The sequence below is a fragment of the Sapajus apella genome, unplaced genomic scaffold (assembly GCF_009761245.1).
Source record: "Sapajus apella isolate SASKATOON/1434 unplaced genomic scaffold, GSC_monkey_1.0 scaffold18, whole genome shotgun sequence".
NCBI lineage: Eukaryota > Metazoa > Chordata > Mammalia > Primates > Cebidae > Sapajus > Sapajus apella.
The window spans coordinates 22,603,118-22,623,248 of NW_022436958.1; the positions used below are offsets into that span (position 1 = coordinate 22,603,118).

The window sequence follows — 20,131 nt, forward strand, 5'->3', positions numbered from 1 at the left end:
GAAACAAAAGGAGATGGATACAAATTTAAGTTTCAAATAAATGTGCATTAGAAAATTTTATTTTAGGCCGGGCGCGGTGGCTCAAGCCTGTAATCCCAGCACTTTGGGAGGCCGAGGCGGGTGGATCACGAGGTCAAGAGATCGAGACCATCCTGGTCAACATGGTGAAACCCCGTCTCTACTAAAAGTATAAAAAAAAATTAGCTGGGCATGGTGGCGCGTGCCTGTAATCCCAGCTACTCAGGAGGCTGAGGCAGGAGAATTGCCTAAACCCAGGAGGTGGAGGTTGCGGTGAGCCGAGATAGTGCCATTGCACTCCAGCCTGGGTAACATGAGTGAAACTCCGTCTCAAAAAAAAAAAAAAAGAAAATTTTATTTTATAAAACATGTCAGAATATATGTCAAACTGAAAATGTAAAAGGAAGGGAAAACATTCATACTTCCACCCCCTTCAAAATAACCACCATCAACTTCTTACTTCCTTCTAACTTTTGGGTCATGTATCTTATTTTTCTGCTGTCATGAGGCAGCATATAAAAGATTGTGTATACTATGCTAGCTTAAGTGTTTGTTCTACATGTTTTTGAAAATGTTCATATGGTAAACTTTTTTTTTTTTTTTTGTAATTTCAGTTCCTTGGCAATGAAAACAGTCATTGTGGTGTTCTGTGATACTCTGCTTGTTTAGAGGGGTGGGTGGGGATAAAGAGAGCTTTCCTTGCCCAGTGTCCCAATCATGTGAAAAATGTGAGCTATTGTTAGCAAGTTCTGGCAGGGCAGCACCAGTTATTGCTTTAAGGGTCTCCAGATAAGGTAAGAGATTCTTTCTGCACTGTGGGGTGAAGGATGTGGTTCAAAAAGCCTATTTCCTAATGAGAAGGCTGTGGAAGAGGGGCAGGTTGAGTGAAGTGCTGGAAGGCCAGGATAGGGTCATAGAGTTTCTTGTATTTTTTTTTAAACCATAATGTCCCTACTGTGGAGTAGTGAATTGTTTTTTTCTCTGGAGGAACTTTTTCTTTCAGAAGAATAAATGAGTTGTACATTTTCTGAGCTTTTGAGTATCTGAGAATGTTTTCTGGTTGATATCATGTATGATAGCCTGGTACAGTTTTAGAAGATTTGGCTGTGCGTTTTGTCTCCCTCAAGTTTTGGAGATGTTGCTTTTTTTATTTTTTTTATTTTTTGAGACAGGGTGTCCTTTTGTTGCCCAGGCTGCAGTGCAATGGCACAGTCACAGTTCACTTCAGCCTCAACCTCCTGGGCTCAAGCGATCCTCCTACCTTCTCCTCCCACAAGGTTGGGATTACAGGCATGAGCCACCATGCCTGGCCAATGTTGCCTTTTTGATTTCTGGCTTTTGGTGTTGGAGGGGAGGGGAGAAGGGCTGTGGGTCAAATTGTGTTCCCCAAAAAGGTACGTGGAAGTCTCAACCCTTGATACCTGTTAAAGGGATCCTGTTTGGAAATTTGCTCTTTGCAGCTGTCACAAAGTTCAGATGAAGTCATGCTGGGTTAGGGTGGGTCCTAATCTAGTATGACTGTTGTCCTTAGGAGAGACAGAGACACAGAGGGAGAAATGCGATGTGGTGATGCAGGCAGAGATTTGAGAGATGAATCCATAATCCAAAGAGTGTCAAGGATTGCTGGCCTCACCAGAGAGGAAGAGAAAGGCATGGACTAGATTCTCCCGAGAGCCTTCAGAAAGATCATGGCCTTGTCTAACACCTTGATGTTGGACTTGTAGCCTCCAGAAATGTGAGAAAAACTTGTGTTGTTTAGGCCACCCCATTTGTGGAACTGTGTTGCAGCGGTCCCAGAAAACTGACAAAAGTCTGGGTGCAGTCGGGCTCTGGTGCCTTTCAGGATCTCTGGGGTTTTGTTTGTATCCTAGTAAAACGCCTTTTTAATGTTTACTTGGATGCCTGTGATAAGTTTTTAAAAATTATTTTACCTTGTTATTTCTTCTGAGAAAGGTTTTTGTTTTCTTATCTATAATATTTTCCCACATTGTTAAAATTTTAGCCCCTTCCCCATGGTTCCCAGGGAAACCTTCCCGGGCTTATTCTCTTTATCATGGACTAGGTTTTCTATAGTGTCAATTGTCCTTGCCTCCCTGAAATGTAGATCATGATTTCGTTAGCGCTTTTTAAATTTTCTGCTTTTCTTTCCTTATCTTTAATAGTCTATGATATAGATATATAGTGTAGAATGCCTTAGTCTATAGTATAGCTTAAGCTTGTCCAACCCATGGCCTGTGGGCCACATGAGGCCCAGGGCGGCTTTGAATGTGGCCCAATACAAATTTTTAAAGTTTCTTAAAACATTGAGACTTTTTTTGTGACTTTTTTTTTGAAGCTCATCAGCTATCATTAGTGTATTTTACATGTGGTCCAAGACCATTCTTCTTCCAGTGTGGCCCAAGGAAGCCAAAAGATTGGACACCCTTGGTATAGATTGTCATCAGGAAAGAAACACTCTATGAAGAGTCTGGAGGCTAGACCATCCTATATTCTATTGATGGTGCCAAGCAGTTCACAGGATTTTGTTTAGTCATCTTTGAGTCTTCAAGAAGATGTTTTCTTTCCTTTTACTCATCTGTTTTCTTAGTCTTGTCATTGATTATTTTGGGCAGTGTTTGGGAGATGATTATCATCAAAAGAGAAAAGATACAATCAGCTGGGTTTTACTGATCTGGATGTGTTGTTCCTGCTGGTGGATGCCGGGTGGAGACATGGAGGCTGACTCCAGGGTCAGGGATTCGCCATCTTCCTTCCTCCATGGTGGGCTGGGCTCTCATGTTTTCTAAACTGCAGTGTGGTTGGGTCACCAATTGTTTGTTTCAACAACAAAGGATCCTTTTTTGTCATCTTTAAAATTACCGGGAATTCTTTCGTTTCCTGGCAGTCCCGTTATTTTGGTATGGTTTTTTTTGCACTTGTGAATTTTGTCTTACTTTGTAGTTAAATATTTTACTAGGGTATTGGGAGAGGCTTTGCCAGGACAGCTAGCCAGATGCAGTTTTAAACAGAAACAGGAATTCATGTGTTTATCGCCTGCAGCCCACTTCTACCCCTCTCGGCTCCTTGAGTGGCTTTTCCCCTCTTCTCTTTGCTTCTCAATTCCTTGGTCCTGTCCTGCCTCATTTGCTTCCTTTTTAGCATCTGCTTTCTTCTCTGTCCTCCCACTACACTCCACCCCTCATGTCTGTCTTTTCCTCTTTCCTCCCTGGCAGACTAGATGTTTTCCTGGGGCTTTGGATTATCCATGTCCCCTGTGAGTAGGTGTCTGTAAATGTGTCCATGCCCTGCCACCAAAAGCAGAGATGACCAGGACCTGGAAGAGAAACAGAGTGAAGTACGGGAAGAGACAAAATGGCAGCCGACCCTGAGCCCATCAATGACAGGAGTGTGGTGGGCTCGTCACGCAGCATCTGACCTTTGGATTGGGGCACTGGCACTCCTCTTCCTGCCATGCCCGTGTCCACTGTAGTCAGCTGCAAACAAGCTTGCCTCCGAGCAGTGAACACGACACACATGTCACTTTGAGCACATGCTTTGTGGAATAGAGCTTCATTTCATCCACTTGCCAGGCTAGGCCTTAGTACGTGGCCCATTTATCCTAAAGATCTTCAAATCTACACATGGCTCAATCTTTGGGAATGTACATTTAACTATTTACAGAAACGTGCACATAGGAAAAATGTAAACCATCTAAACGTGTGTATCTTTCACCCAAGCTTCCAATTGATCAGTTCCCATTCCCAAAGGCAGCCACTGCTACTGGTTCAATGTGTATCCTCCTGGAGACCCCCCGTGCTTATACAAGTGTCCATGTTTGTGTAAATGTAAACGTACTATGTTGCATATACATACGTATATACATTCAAGGAATGTACATTTGGAATGGAAACTTATATTTTAATCATCTGCATTGCTTAGTACAGTAGGCCCTGTAGTTTCTTTTCCTTTTCTCCTGACTTCTTTATCTTGGGAAGTAGCTTAAGCATTCCAGATCTTTTGGACCACCTTCTTGCTTCTGTGGCTCTCAGTCTTAGCTATCAGGAAAATCATTTGGTGAACTTTAAGGACCATCGCCGGTACCATTTTCCCAACCAGTTAAAACAGCCTGGCCGGGCAGGGATCAGGGGTCCCTCTGTGTGGAGGGCATTGGGAACTGCTGCTCTAATCAGGTGTAGCATCCGTTGGCCTGGCAGAGCCACGGAATTCGAGCAGCAGTGTGTTCCACAGGTGGATCTGGTCAAGTCTGTGCTGGCGAGGAAATGTAGCATCACGAATTTCATGCACATTGAAGACAAACCCTGCCAGGTTGCCTTCCACCACAGCTGGCTCACGACTTCACCCTTCATCGCTCCAGGCTGGACCCAGTGCTGCTGTGCTACAGAAGCTGCAGGCCCAGATGCTGCAAGAGTTAATAAAATGTCCAGTACCCACGGAGAGGAGAGGAAACTATTTAGGGTGCTCGGTGTTACTAAACACCTGTTCTGGATCTACTTCGCTTGTATGGTGACAGCATAAGGTGTGACTGAGTGAAGATTAATGATCACTGGGCCTGGGTACCTCCGGAGAGCAGTGCTGTGGAGCTAATTAACCAGCCGGCATGAAAAGTGAAAAGACGAGGAAACAGGTTTTGTTTTGTTTTGTTTTTCCTGTGGTGGCCCAGTACTGTTCGTAGACCTACATACACTATTTTTGGTTTTCCTTATCAAGTATGCAAAATGACATAATGTTGAAAGTATCTCTCAGCCTTCTCTAGAGGGAGCTATACTGAGACAGTGGACTCTAGATCTCACTGCCTGGGTTCAGATTCAGCTCTGACATATGCCAGTGGCCTTGGGCAAGATACTTCAGCCTTCTGTGCCTCAGTTTCCTCATCTGAGAAAGGGGCTAATAGCAATGCCTTGTTTGTGGAGTGGCTGTGAAGACTAAGTAAAATAATATATATAAAGCACCAGAGCCCTGTCCTGGCACCTAATACATCTTAAAAAAAAAAAAAAAAAAGAACAAATTCATTATCTGAAATTGCACCCCTCTGGGAGTTTGGGGGTGGGAGTTTTTCTGAGGTCATTTATTTTTAAAGCACAGAAACTCTGGCATGTTTGTATGTCTTAAAGGGAAACCTTTGACAATTAGAGAGGAAATGCCAGTCTGTTTACTCATCTGTTTCAGGGTAAAGCACATTTGTACATTTGGTTCTATAACCATTGAGTATTAAGAATAAAACCATGAGGACTGTATTACTGATGTCTATTTAGATCCGACTTGGTGGATTTTTGAAGACAAAAGGATAAGCTGTCCTATTGGCTAGGTTTCTTGTACCCTAGTTGTTAGCTGCTTTCTTGCCTCTTAGTGGTATTGTTTAAGTCATAATTGCCTGAATAACGTTTTTGAAAATTGTTTTCTTGGATGCATTTATCTTGAAAATGCTCTGCCTGTATATTAGAAGATTCTGTAAGACATAAAATGGCTTAAAGTGCTTTTAGTTGCAGCCTTCTGAAGGGTCCAAAAATGATACTGGATCTTGTGGAAGAAATCTTTCAGTTTTCTGTAAATATAGGTTTCTGTATATGTATATTTATATATCAGGTTATGTGGTTATAAAACCTTACTATGGAAAATGTTTAGAAAACAGTGCACTCTAAGGTGGGGACTACACAAAAGATGCTGTAACACATTTAATGCCCTAGTTAAATGCATTGCACAAGGCCCGTTTTCTGGAGCTGGATAAACAGAACATCTTTCTTTTTCTATTCGAAGCTTCTAACCCACCCCAGCTACTTCAGTGGCACAACAAATGGAAATCTTATTTCCTGCCTCTGCAGACCTATTTACCTGAGTGTCTAAGCGCACCCTTGCCTTTCTCAGGCCTTGCCTTCCTAAAATATGCTTTTACTTTCATCTCCCTTCCTTCGCTGCCCTCATTTTTTAAAGCCTTCTCTAATCCTGCACTCCATGTACTTTAATCTGTGATGTTGGATGTTGCCATTCTGCATAGCTGCCTTTAAACGTTCATCTCCCAGATTCTCATTTTCTTCCATTATGAACTGAAATCCCTTTTCATAGCCTGTAATGGTAAAAACATTTTAAAATAAAGAACTATTATCAAAGCCATTTCTGCCAATTTAAAATGCCTTATTGGATGGCTTTATGCCCTTTGATGATTCCGTTATCTTTGCAAACTATGACTTTGACTTATTTGTATGGGTATATATTTTTATTTATTATGAACAGAGAGGTTCTTACAGATGTCTGTGTGTCCCCCTTGCCCTTTATGTATTTTTATTTTTGGACTTAAGGAAATTGATGATTTTAAAAGAAGCAAAGGAGTGTGTGTGTATGAGTAATAGACTATATGTAACCTGCAAAGCCTGAAATATTTACTATCAGACCCTTTGCAGCAAAGTGTGCTGACTCCTTTCATATTTAAAATACTGATTTAAAATGTGTCTGTTTGGGGGTTCTCTGTTCCCTGCCCCCCCCCCCCAATTAAAGCTCTTAAATGTGTGAAGTGGTAAGAATGTTAGAGCCTGAGCTGACCAGTTGTGAGGTGGTGCTAGCTGTGGTCCCTGTTCCTCAGGGTTACTTCCCAGGCCCCAGCCTCCCATCTGGGAGACCGTGTGATTACATTTGGTGGGTGTGACTGTCTGTGGTGTGTAAATGTTCCACAGGAAATGCCTGCCAGTGAAGCAGAGGAGGTAAATTACTGGTCATTGATAACATGGTTTTCATACCCTAGAGAGGTTGCATTGTCCTACCTGGCATTTCTGCCTGCAGCAACAGGAAGGGTGATTGAAATGTGCTTCCCATTTCTTAATCAGGTAGGGAATAAAACAGGTCATAGTTAAAAGAAAACAGTATCTATTCAAGGGGTAGAAAATGTACCAGCTGTGCTGGTTGTTGCCGTGAAACACCTTTAATTCCTCTTAACCATCTTTGAGCTTCTGCTGAGGAATATTAACCGGAGGATTTCTGGTATTGTCCAGAACCAGTATTGTATCGTTCAAGTGGATGCCCCTAAGTTGCGCACTTTCCGCCCCTGGCGTCATTGTGATGCTGTCTTTCTTTGACCATAAACCATTTGCCCTTGAGCACTTAAAACAGAGCCACCCTGCTTTGTGCTTCCTGCTCATACATAAAACTTCTCTCCCTACTTGGTGCCTTTCTAATAAAAAGATGCTGGAAGTTAGAGATCTTTCATTGCTTCTGAAAAGCAAATCAAACAGAACAGCATGTTTGAGAGTGATATTATAGTGAGATGGTGAAGTAAACTTGAAATGGAAACTCCCCTTCCTGCAACTCTTAAGCCTTGTTTTATTGCAGCCTGCATAAAATCATAGTGCTGGAGCCCAGCTGCTCCAAAGGCTGAAGGTCTTCATGCTTACAGTATGCTTTGGAAACTCATCCCCACCACATTTGCAGTTAATGAAAATATTTGCTTTGCATGATATAAACAAAGTTTATGGGCAGAATTTGTAATTAGGAAACTCTTTAATTCTCTTTTTCCCTTCAATGCCTAATTTCTCTTTTACCATGTTAGAGAATCCTAAGTATTTAAGAAAATAAACCTTATCTCAGTACTGTTTATTTCTCGTGGTGGTACATGTATTTCTCCATTCTTTTGTGTCCTCATCCAAATTAAAGGACTTGAAATCTGGGTTTTTATTTGTTTTTGTATAGGTCAGTAGTACTCATTTGTGAGTAGGGGAGACAGTACCTTTGTGGCCTGTCAGGCCATCCCACAGCCATTTGACTGGCTGGGTCTGTGATTTACATTGTGTAAGAACAGCTACAGGGCAACTTAGCTCTCTTCAAACCACATGGAAAACCAGTGTCAACTCTTCAAGTTCCCCTACACATCTTTTGTGTGTAATGTCCTGGGGCTGTGGCCTCAGCAGTTTCCAAGTTCTGGTCTGTCTCCTGGTGTTTCTTGCCTGTACACGCATGAATTGGGTGATCTGATGTGGTTCTTGTAGCCGCAGCACCTGCTTGCACTCTCAACGTGAGACTAACGTGGTGATGAGAAAACAACCATCCCTCAGCTTTTACAAGTTTGTCGGACAGAGGGCATCGGGCCCCAGTGTGAGCTGGCATCATGGTGCTGCCCAGCTCTGTCTTAAGATCTGTTTCCTTGCCAGACAGCTGAAGAGGGGAAGCAGCTGGGAAACCTCGTGACCTGGCTGAAAGCCTCGAGGTGGTTTCTCAAAGATTCCAGGCTCATGGACAGTGCTATAAGACCGGCCCCTGTGGTTCTGGGGACTGTTGGTAATGGTATCTTACAGTACTGGCTAGGGAAACAGGGTGGATGAAGCTTGTGAGGAGTGGGGAGCCCAGCCTGGGGGCCATTGCTATCCCCACAGGTTCTAGGAGGTGAAGGCCTCTAACTTCTGCCTGCTTCCCTCCCTTGAGGACAGAACTTTGCCTCGGGCATTTGCATGAATGTCCTTGTTTTTGTAATTCCAGTGAGAGTTTTTCATGTCTTTTTTCTTCAAATGCCAGTCATTTGGGCAATTAGCAATAAATCTTTAGTTTCCCAAATTTATTAAAACCACCTCAGGCATACCTAATCCAGGGAAGACTGAAATTATCTTCTTTGCTGATGCCACCACTGTGAGGCCTTTCTGTTCACTGCTCTGCTGTGAGTTGCCTTTAAAAGTAAGGCATGTGGACTGGGCATGGTGTCTCAAGTCTGTAATCCCAGGACTTTGGGATGGCGAGGTGGGCAGATCACAAGGTCAGGAGATAGAGGCCATCCTGGCTAACACGGTAAAACCCCATTTCTGCTAAAAATACAAAAAATTAGCAGGGCATAGTGGCACACGCCTGTAATCCCAGCTACTCGGGAGGCTAAGGCAGGAGAATGGCTTGAACTTGGGAGGTGGAGGTTGCCGTGAGCTGAGATAATGCCACTGCACTCTAGTCTGGCAACAGAGCAAGACTCTTTCTTAAAAAAAAAAAAAAAAATATGGAGAGGGTGGCGCTACTTCCCTTGACTCCTAACACAAAAAAAACAAGCACACTGATAGCATTTGAAACTTGATGGTTTGGTTCGTATCCCTTTTGAGCCTTGTACACAAAAATCTGCAAAAATTTAGTTCCTGCCTAGCTAGACAACTTTCATTTTTCTTTTTAAAAAATCTAGTCCTTGATTTTGTGTGTGTGTGTTTGTGTCTGTGTGGGTTTTTTTTTGTTTGTTTTTGGAGCCAGGAAGGCATGGCAAGGACCGGTCAGATAGCTCTTGTCACAAAGACTGATGTGCTTGTGGGAAAGTTTATGCATCTTCCAAATTCTGTCTGTGACTTAGAGTTTGAAGATGCTTTTTAAGAAGCAGGTAATGATTTACATTCTTTCCCTGCATATCCTCAGTTCCATCTTAGTACGCAGGGAAGGTGATTGGTGGGGAGAGGCAATAGGAGGAAAAGTGGTTTGTTTTTTTTTTTGAGGGGAGAGACTAGTTCCAGCCGGGATACTCTTTCTTGTATACTTTCAACACTGTGATGATTACATCCTCTCTGCTTCTCGAGATTTTGCCTACCGTAAAATGTTTAATTTCATAATGGTAAGCTTGTTTGTCCCCAAGCTTGTTTAGGGGCCGAGTGTCAAGTGGAAGCTGCCTAATAAGTGAGCAGTGTTTCTAATCCCGTGACTGGTTTGGGGCTGGTTGAGTTTTAAGAGGGTGGCCCCGTGTCATGGGGAGTGTTGAGTAGATGGGATGAGAGAACTGAGGGATGGTGCTGGGGAGGAATGTGGATGTAGGTTAGACTCTCCCTTAGACTTTTTTTTTTTTTAGAGAGGGACAATGGAGGCCCAGGAGTTCTGGAAAGGTTGGCATCTGAATCTGTTTTACTGGTACCTGTGTAAGGCCAGGAAGCCCTGTCCTTTTCCTTTAGCTGAAATCAAAGCTGCTTGTGGATCATTCATACTTGACGTTGATCTAATCACAGACCGGTGGCTTTCTGGATCCTTTGTTAGGGATTGAAATCAGTTCAGTTAGGGTAGTACAGAAAGGCATGTGGAGTCAAGTTCACTGATGCCTGAGTTTTCCTTCACAGTGTAAAAAGTTTCAAGAATAATGGGGAAAAGTTATATTAAAAAAAAAATCAATACGCATATCTGATATACGAGAATGATATTCTAAGAATATAATTTATAGGAATTACATTTGCATCAACTTGTAATGAATGGATGCTTTAACCTAAGTGTCTTCTCTCCACTCTAGGAGGTGACTTTGGTACTGAGACTTCTCCAGTCCTGCCCCTTGGCCACGGTGGTGACTCTCCTGTGAGCAGTCTTCCCGCAGAGGACACCTATAGGGTGAGCCTGGCGAAAGGTGTCTCGATGTCTCTGCCTTCATCACCTTTGCTGCCTCGACAGTCTCACTTGGTGCAATCAAGAGCAAACAAAAAATCCCCAGGTAAACAGGCAACGAAGGAGCTGCCTTGGTTATATACGTAGTACGTGTACTGAAAATAAGCAAAACTAGTGCCCGTGAGAAATCTTTTGAGAGAATGTTTTTTTCTTTTTCTTTGTTGCAATATCTTCTAGAAGAAAGAATTTTTTTTTTTTTTAATATAAGGGAAAAATATGGTTTAGTAGATTTGTCCTATTTGGACTGCCCAGGCTAGATTTTTACAAAGATTTAAGATCTTGTTATCAGTACTGATGTTTACCAGCAATTTTGTTGTTTCTTGCTGATGAATTAAGGAGCACTATGCAGTCATGGCACCAAATAATGATGTTTCTTTTGGTCAGTGAAACTGCATGTGTGACGGTGGTCCCACGAGGTTAGACTTCCGTGTTTTTACTATACCCTTCCTGTGTTTAGATATGCAGATGCTTGCCACTGTATTAATAGTTGCCTACAGCATTCAGTATAGTAACATGCTGTACAGGTTTGTAGCCTAGGAGCAATAGGCTATACCGTGTAGCCTAGGTGTGTAGTAGGCTGTGCCACCTTGATTTGTGAAAGTACACTGGAGGATGTTCGCACAATGACAGAATCACCTAATGACACCTGTCTCAGAATATATCTCCATCATTAAGTGACACATGACTGTAATTCAAGCACACCAGACTGTGGTGTGTTTAAAGGCTATAGATTAAGCAAATGTCATCTGACAGTAGTCTGTTTATTACTACCCAGTATATACTGATGTATTTTATTTGATTACTTCATCTAGCATTTGAACAGCTATAAAGTTTGTTTGTGAAAACTCAGACTTGTAAAGTGGTACGGGAAAAGGACTTTGGATTATTCCTATACAGTATTTTGGCTTCCCTCTATCAATGTTTTACACTTAACATTACCCAAAAAAAACAAACAGAACTTTGAGAGGTTATGATTCACATGTGAGGAAAGCCTTTCTAAAATGCTGATACCTTGAGCTTTAAAAGTTACTAGATTTTTTTTTTTTTTAAGGTTTGTGGAGTGTTTACAAAAGGCAGGATAATTTGGGGCCCAGTTGATCATATGACAGTGTAAGGATTCTTCTCAATTACATGTAAACATATTCAGAATCTATCCAAAATGTGCCTGGGGCTGTGAAATTGGTATCTCTGATTTCCTGATAATAACTGTATTTCTTGAGATGACATATGCTGAATCATTGAGTAGACATTGAGGCTTATGTGCTGGTAAAATTAGGAGGGTATACCTAAAGGCTCTGAATGTTAGAAACAGTGCTATGAATTGGTGAGTGTCCAAAATCTTTTATTGTTGCAGAATTTTCTGGTTTTGGACAACATTGTTTACAATCCATTAATTAGCTGGAACTCAGGAACCTTTTTGGTATGAAGTAATTTCCTGTGCCAAGGAATTTGACCTGTTTATCAGTATTTGGGGAAATTCCTGGAATGTCCTTCCTTCCTTCTTTGCCCTCCCTCACTGCGGTATCTCTTTGTCACATTTCTTCTCTTCCCTCAAATCATATTTCCCACACTGCCTCATATTGGGTTATCTTGATTGGAATTACTTTTTCCGAAAAGTATGCACAGCACTTTACTTTTTCTTTATTAGCTATGTCATTTGCCCTTTTCCCCTGAATTAGTGTGTATATTGACCAAAAAAACCCCAAAACTTTTGCTTGGCTACCTTTAAGTCATGCTTCTGAACTTTCTTCTGGGGGTGTGGGGTGTGTGTGTGTGTGTATGCGTGTGTGTGTGTGTGTACACACGCACACATGTGTGCACTTTTTTTAAGATCCAGGTTTAGCAAAGAAGCACGCTACTAAGTTTAGCGAGAATGCCTCCCCACCCCACCCAAATCTGATTAGATTCCTCATCCTCCACCATCTTCCAGGTGACATCTGGTCACCCTGACCTGTCTTTAGCAGGAATTGCCTTCCTACACCTGATGTTTGTGCTTTGTAATTTTTCATGCACCGATCCCCACCCTGTTCCTTGGCTATAAGTTCCCACTTGCCCATGCTGTGTTTGGAGTTGAGTTCAATCCTTCCCCACCTAAAATCCCACTGCAGTGGTCCCTATATGTGTTAAGATGGTCCTGAATAAAGCCTGCCCTACTGTACTTTAAAAAGTATCACTGAGTAGTTTTTTCTTTTTAAAAACAGTATGTGCTTCCTCTGTCTGATGCTTGAGGACAAACAAGTTGTCTTATACCTCATCCCTATAAAATAGATAATAGAGATAATTCAGAAACTATTAGTATTCTTAAAGGATCACTGTTGAAGGTGATGCCAAGTGCAGAGGTTTGACCTTTTGGACAATTCACCTACCTATAGTCTGTGCTACTACAAATGAATTAATGTTGCCTGGGCCTTAGGATGGGGGAACACCTGAGAGACTTCAGGGAAGACTGCATTTTAGATATAATTTTATTAACAAATTCAGTGTGTTAGTGGGACTTCAGGTAGGATTGAATGGCATGGCAAGCCTGGGGAGCGTGGTTACCCAGAGAGGTTTCATGGAGGTTATAGGCATGGGGCCAGAAGAATCTCTGGTGAGGCCTTGTCTTCTTATACGTGTGTGGACCACGTTCATTTTTTTTTCTTTTTTTAAGAAAATATCCGTCAGTTTTTCTCCACAGGAATGAAATTTATTTTTGCTAAATTCTTTGCAAGGCCTTAGAATAGAAGGAGGTTAGTAGTTCTGAAACTTAAAAGCTTTTATTGGATTTGGAGAACATGTTCTCTGTACCAGATGTTTTTGGTCCAAATGGTAACTAAATAAACTAAGCAGATACATCTCTAATGGAGCAGTATTTGTTCACTGCCCAAATTTGTACAGCAAATTAGTGTCTCACAGTGGTAATTTGGCTTCATTATCTTGGTAATTTTAATTGGAAAAGTTTAGGGCTGAGATGCTGTTTAAAAATGGCAGTGACTCAATACATCAAATGATGAACAATAGTTTTTTCAGTGTCTAACATTTCTACCTAAACCATATTGTTGGTAAAGTATCCAGGGCCCTAATGTTCTACCTGCCTGGTTTAAATAAAAAAAAAAAAAAAAAAAAAAAAAAACCAACATATGGTTATAAATGTGCACTGGATTTAAAAATACTCATCTATTTTAAAAGCTAGCACCATTGCTGCTAATGATACAGTAAATACAGTGTGTCTGCAGCACCCAGAGATACGGAGCCACTCCCCTCCTCACCCTTCTCCTTCTACCCCGGCCCCACGAGGGTCATGCTCCAGGATCCGGCCAGCATTCAGACACCTGCTCTGAAATTACTTCGATGACTTTTGTTCTGATTTGTAAACCACCCCCCTACCCTGCCCCGCCCCATTCCTCTCTTTTTAAGGTTAAAAAACAAACAAACAAACTTGTTTTACTTGTTTGGATAGAAACTCTTCACTAATTGATGCTAATCCAGAAACTGTCAGGGACTGGAACAATTATTCTTGCAAGGGTCAAATGTTACAAACTCCTATAAGAAGACACTCTGAACAACACAGCCTGTGTTAATAAAAATATATATGTTGGCTGGGCATGGTGGCTCATGCCTGTAATCCCAGCACTTCGGGAGGCCAAGGCAGGCGGATCACCTGAGGTCAGGAGTTCGAGACCAGCCTGGCCAGCCAGACCAACATGGAGAAACCCCGTCTCTACTGAAAATACAAAATTAGCTCGGTGTGGTGGTGCATGCCTGCAATCCTAGCTACTCAGAAGGCTGAGGCAGGAGAATGGCTTGAACCCAGGAGGCGGAGGTTGAGGTGAGCCAAGATTGTGCCATTGCACTCTAGTCTGGGCAATAAGAGGGAAACTCCATCTCAATAATAATAATAATAAAATTTTTAAAAATATGTATGTTAAAACAGTTTATGATTACTTCCTGGATCTTGGGAATCGTGGGCCAAATGACCTTGCAAAAATGTGACCCTGCATGTTACATGATTGAGTTCGTTTCTTTACACTCATATTGAGGGTTGTTATTTTTATTTACTCTGCTGCCATCTTCCCCTATTTATTTATTTGGTTTCTTTTTCATTGCTAGAAAATTTTTTGAGTATTGTTTCAAAACTTTCGTTTTTAATCGTAAATGTATTTTCTGTTAATGAAAACAAGGACCAGCATCCATTAAAGTAGTTCTGTGGCAGTTGCAAGTCTTTTTGGATTAGTAATTCATCAATATTTGTAATATGTGCTGCTGTTTTCCAGAGAAAAGCTCATTTCCTGTGATTTATTAGTAATATCATTAGATGCTTTACACAGTATCTGCATTTTTTTTCCCGGATCACTCTGGGCCCATTATCAGAGAATCTAAAGGTCGTGCGTGAATGAGAAGCAGCCCTTTGAAATGCACGATGGGGTAAGACAGCCGATGTGACAAGTGGGTGGTACTGCCCTACTCCTTGTGTGAGGACACTTCCGCTTCTGCTGCTTCCAGTTCCCCTTCTGTCACACAGTGGCCAGAGCTGATGTAGCAGTTTTGAAAACTTCTCCACCTCTGTTTTTTAAAAGGAAAACTGCAAAACTGACAGGCTGTGTAGTAGAAGCCATATTGTCCCTTTGATACTTGGACCATGAGTTAATGTCTGTGAAGGCACTCCTTCCACTAACCTGCAAGTATTTCTTGTAGAAAAGTTGGAAATCTCATCATTGAGAAAGAACTACTGTTAACAGTTTTTTTCCTAATCTCTTGAAAAAAATCTGCTCCACCTAAACCTGAGATCACATTATGTAACCCTCTTATGTGCTGCCTTTTGTCACTTAAGTTTTTTTTGTTTTGAGACAAGGTCTTCCTCTGTCACTTAGGCTGGAGTGCAGTGGTGCTATCAAGGCCCACTGCAGCCTCAACCTGGGCTCAAGTGATCCTCCCACCTCAGCCTTGAGTACCACAGGCATGCACCACCATGCCCAGCTAATTTTTTTTCCCTAGAGATGAGGTTTTTACCATGTTGCCTAGCCTGATCTTGAACTCCTGGCCTCAAGCCATCATCTTCCCACCTTGGCCTCCCAAAATGCTGGGATCATAGGTGTGAGCCACTGTACCCAGCTCTCATTTAATATTTTATCAAGAGCAATTTGCAGTTTACTTGAAGAGCTTGATATTTGTTGTCCATTGTTTCAATATCTTATAATTGATTTTAAACTAATTTCTGATTGTTGGATATTCTTACAAAAATTTTTTGGCATGTTACGATTTGTTTTCACTACTCCTGGTGTGAATGTTTTCAATTATGGCTAAATACATATAACAAAATTGACCATCTTAACCATTTTTAAGTGTACAGTTCAGGGGTAGTTACACTAACATTGTTGTACAACTCGTCTTCAGAACTCCCAATAGGAATACTTCTGTCCAGCGATATTTACAAACATCTCTGACATCTCTTTGGGGTAGCAGGTTCCCAGCAGTGGAATTATTGAACTAAATGGCCTGCATTTATAAAGAATCCTGATACATAGTGCCCAGTTCTTTTCCAGAAAGGCTGTATTGATTTCATATTCCCCTCAGCATTCTTTGAGAGGCTGCTTTTTGAAGTTCATATCTTCTGGGAACAGCTTAAATGGATGGTGCTTTGTATGGCCTAACTGTGGACTACTGAGAATTTTAAGAGGCTGGGAAAAGTGATTCTGTAGCTGCCTACTTTAGAACTTCCCTTCTGTCTGCACTTCTCAGACAATTTTCATTTTCTTTCTTTCCATGAGATTGTGTCAGGAATTATGACAGCTGACTCAGATCAAGTTCATGGTCAGAAAAACATTCAGCTGGCTTCCAGTTTCAGCCACCTGGTGAGGATCCTAGAGATCATGGAGGTTCACAGGCATATTCAAGTTGGAGAGGCCTCCAGATCACATCCTGTCCAGGCCTCTTTGCAGATGTGGAAGCAAAGATTCCTTGGTCATTAGGAAACTTAACCAAAATTCATGCAAGTTATTGGAAGAGCTTGATCCTCCACTCTCCCCAGCGTCTTCTCTTAACTCAGCAAGCCTTTGTTGTTCTGCCTGTACGTTGTTGGCATGTCAGCTGTAAATAATTTGAGTGTGTTCTGATTTCATAGACAGGGTGGGGGGCATGGGCTTCAAGTTGTGTGCACATGCCTCCATGAGGCTGCTGCCAGTAGGGTGGAGAATAACACAGGACATGCACAGTCCTGTTTCTCCTTGTAGAGCCAGCTGGTTCTCATCCTTGCTTCTACTGCTGAGTGGTTGGGACCACAGCTGACATCTAACCTTCAGCAAGGACAGTTCCTCCTGCTGGGGTGAATAGGAGAGCATTTTTTGTTTCCTCCTGGAGACTTGTTACATGATGGCCACCTTATTGTGTGTCCAGCTATGAACGTGACACATGCATCTTCTGTTGTGCTTGAACATGTGTTCATACATAGAACCAGTGTGCATGCATTTGTTCTACTTTGAGTCCCTTTATTCCCCTGCCAGCGAGTCCTGGATACAATTTGGCTATCGTCTGGAGTTAGCCCAGGAATTTTAAAGGATACTGATGATGCCCAGCTCCTATCTTCAGAGACTCTGATTAAATGTGTATGAAGTATGTCTGGACATCGGGATTTTTAAAAAGGCCTCCTAGGTGATTCTAATATGTAACAAAGTTTGAGAATCACTGATAAAGTATATGTGATTATCTCATATAATTGCTTTTCTATGAGGGCAAATACATGTGTATTTATCTTTAAAATTTTGGAACTATTTGAGGAGAAAAATACATTATAGAGAAGTACAAAATAATGATACACTAAATATTGAGTCCCTCTGTACCCCCCAAAAGACAACCATTTTAATGGTCTCTCTTGCTTTGTTTCTGTAGTTTGTAAACAATAGTAATGCATTTGTCCATTCCCCAGCATTGAACAGGTAAGTGATTGCCCGTTTCCCACTAAAAATAACATTCTTGTATATTAAGATTTAAAGGCATCTCTGATATTTTTATCAGATAGATTATAAAAGTGAGATTACTGGGCCAAAGCTTGTTTAACATTGTGAATGAATTATTATATTCTTGCTGGTCATTGGTAACTTTTTCATTTGGAAAATTTTTGTGACAGCTGTCCTGTAGTCTACTGGGGCAAATATGTGTTTCTTACTGATTTAGCACAGCTTGGTTGTTTGTTTTAAGGCCATCAGTCATGTATGTTATTTAAAAAACCTATTTCTAGTTCATCATTTTCCATCTAATTAGGTTACAGTGTTTCTTGTCTCACAGAAGTTTTTCGTTTCCTCCAGACAAATTTATATATTTTTCTATTGTGCTTTATTCCATTGAATTTTTAAGAGCAGCTTTATTGAGATATAATTTACATACAACATAATTCACCCATTTAAAGTTTACAGTTCAATGTTCTTTTCATAGCATTTTCACAGGGTTGTGCAACCATTACCACAGTGTTAATTTTAGAACATTGTTATCTCCTCCTTAAAGAAACTAAAGCAAAACCCCATACCCATTAGTAGTCATTTCACATTCCTTCTTGCCCTTACTCTTCACACCCTATTTTCTAGCCCCTAGTAACCACTTTGTCTCTCTGGATTTGCTTATTCTGGGCATTCTATAAAAAATAGAATCATACTATGTGGTGTTTTGTGACTGGCTTCCTTTCTGGAGCATAATGTTGTCTAGGTTCATCCATGTTGTGGCATATATTGGTACTTCATTCACTAAAATATTATTTGGTAAGAAAACAGAATGAAGTACCGATACATGCCACTCATTTTGTTTATCCAGTCTTCCGTCAATGGATATTTGGTTGTTTCCACATTGGCTATTTATTGTAAATAAAGCTGCAATCAGCTTTTGTGTCTGCAGTTTTATATGGGCATATGTTTTTCCCTCGGCTATATACCTAGTAAAATTGCTGAATCATATGGTAGTTCCTTTTAACCTTTTAAGGCACTGCCAACTTATTTTTTAAGCGGCTGTACTATTTCATATTACTACCAGCTGAGTGTGAGGTTTCCAATTGCTTCATTTCCTTACCAACACTTGTGATTGTCTTGGGTTATAGCCGCCCTAGAGCATGTGAACTGATACCTCTTTGTAGTTTTATTAAGTTGTGAAAATTGCTTATATTCTGGATACAGGTTTCTTATCAGATAAATGATTTACAAGTATTTTCTTCCATTCTGAGGATTGCCTTTTTTACTTTCTTGATTATATTGTTTCAAGCACAGGAGTCTTAAATTTTTATAAGGTTCAATTTATTTATTATTAGTCTCTGTTTTTTTGATGTCATGTCTTATTAACCATTGCATAATCTAGGGTCATAAAGATACACATCAATGTTTTCTCCTAATCGTTTTCTTACATTTAGGCCTGTGATCCATTTTGAGTTCATTTCTTGTGTGATGTGAAGTGGGGACCAACTTCATTCTCTCTCACGTGGATACCAGTTGTCCTAGCACCATTTACTGAAAAGACTTGTGTTTCCCCATTGAATTGTCTTCTCCCCACCAAATCATTGTTGTGCCTTCATCCAGCCCTGTTGTTCCTCTTCCCCTGCTGTTTGTCCTCTTTCCTATACCTAGGTCAGAACCTTCTCCTTCGGACTGGACCACAGGTATGGCTTGAGGCCAACTCCAGCCATTCTCTGTGTCTCTCCTTTTCTCTAGGTGAGAAGTAATATCCTTTTGCTCCAAGCACCTGTAGCACTCTGTCTTCTCTTCGCTCTGCGTAACCCTTTATTACACGTCTCTGCCTTGACATTCTGTGACATTCTCTATAAGGACTGCTGTCTTGTGTTTGTTGGCATCCTGTTGTTCCCCTCAGGAGCCCTGAAAACAGGATCCAATCATACCTTCAGAATCCGATCACTTCTTTTATCCTGGTGATGCGGTATAGGTAAGTAACTGTTAAAATCAATAGGATTTTAGTATTCCATGCTCATCAGCTCCATGTGATTGGTTGAAAATACTAATGGATGCATAGGCGATTTTAAATGTAACAGTCCTTTACATTTGTAAAGCTGGGAATATACCTTTCTCCATATCCAGAAAAAAGTGATGCTTTAGGGTCCAGCCTCCCTCTTAGGGCTTTCCTGTCTTCAGGCACTGAGCAAAAGGGAGTATGTCTTCAACTGCATTTGTCAGTAGCCGCTCAGCCTTGCTTTCCTCCACTGCTGTCTCTCTCCCATTTTCATGCCTTGGCATTTTTGCTGCCCATTTCCCGCCGCCTGCAGTTAATGATGACTGGAGGTTTTATTCAGTCACACTTTAGAGCAGTGTCAGCTGCACCCTGTGGTGGTGTCAGATGGTGGCTGGAACAAACCCAGTGCCATGCTCAGAAATGAATGTTTTCACCTCAAAGGAAATAGACGAGGGCAGGGGCTGTGGTGGTGGGGATCTTTTCCATCATTTCTGATTTACAGAGAAACACCGAAGTCACAGGAGCCCATGTAGGCGATTGTATCTAGCGCTAATGAGCACTAGTGTAAAGCAGACATAAACAGGAAAGAAAACCTGATATTCCAGCTCAACTCCTCAGATTTGCTCTGACAGGACTGTGCATATGTCTGTGTCTATTGGCAGGGGTGGCTGGCTGCCTCCAGGCACAGGGGCAGCAGGGGTATGCTAAGCCTGGAGGTGGGAAACTAAGGTGAACACAGAATGGTGATTTCTAGAAGGGAGATCCCATTGGGAACCAGAGTGCCTTACAAAAGGGAAACGGTACCTTTGGTAATGACTTCATTATCAGGGCCTGG

At 41.4% G+C, this 20,131-nt stretch overlaps 1 protein-coding gene across 10 annotated transcripts in view; it reads left to right on the top strand.

Annotated features, from left to right (window-relative positions):
* The window catches only part of TANC1 (tetratricopeptide repeat, ankyrin repeat and coiled-coil containing 1), a 267,662-nt gene that overhangs the window by 120,235 nt on the left and 127,296 nt on the right, over window positions 1-20,131 (top strand). For all 10 annotated transcript variants that reach the window (XM_032286481.1, XM_032286476.1, XM_032286480.1 and 7 more), the window contains one exon: window positions 10,232-10,426. In XM_032286481.1, the coding sequence (XP_032142372.1) occupies window positions 10,232-10,426 (195 nt within the window). The remainder of the gene's footprint in view (window positions 1-10,231; window positions 10,427-20,131) is intronic.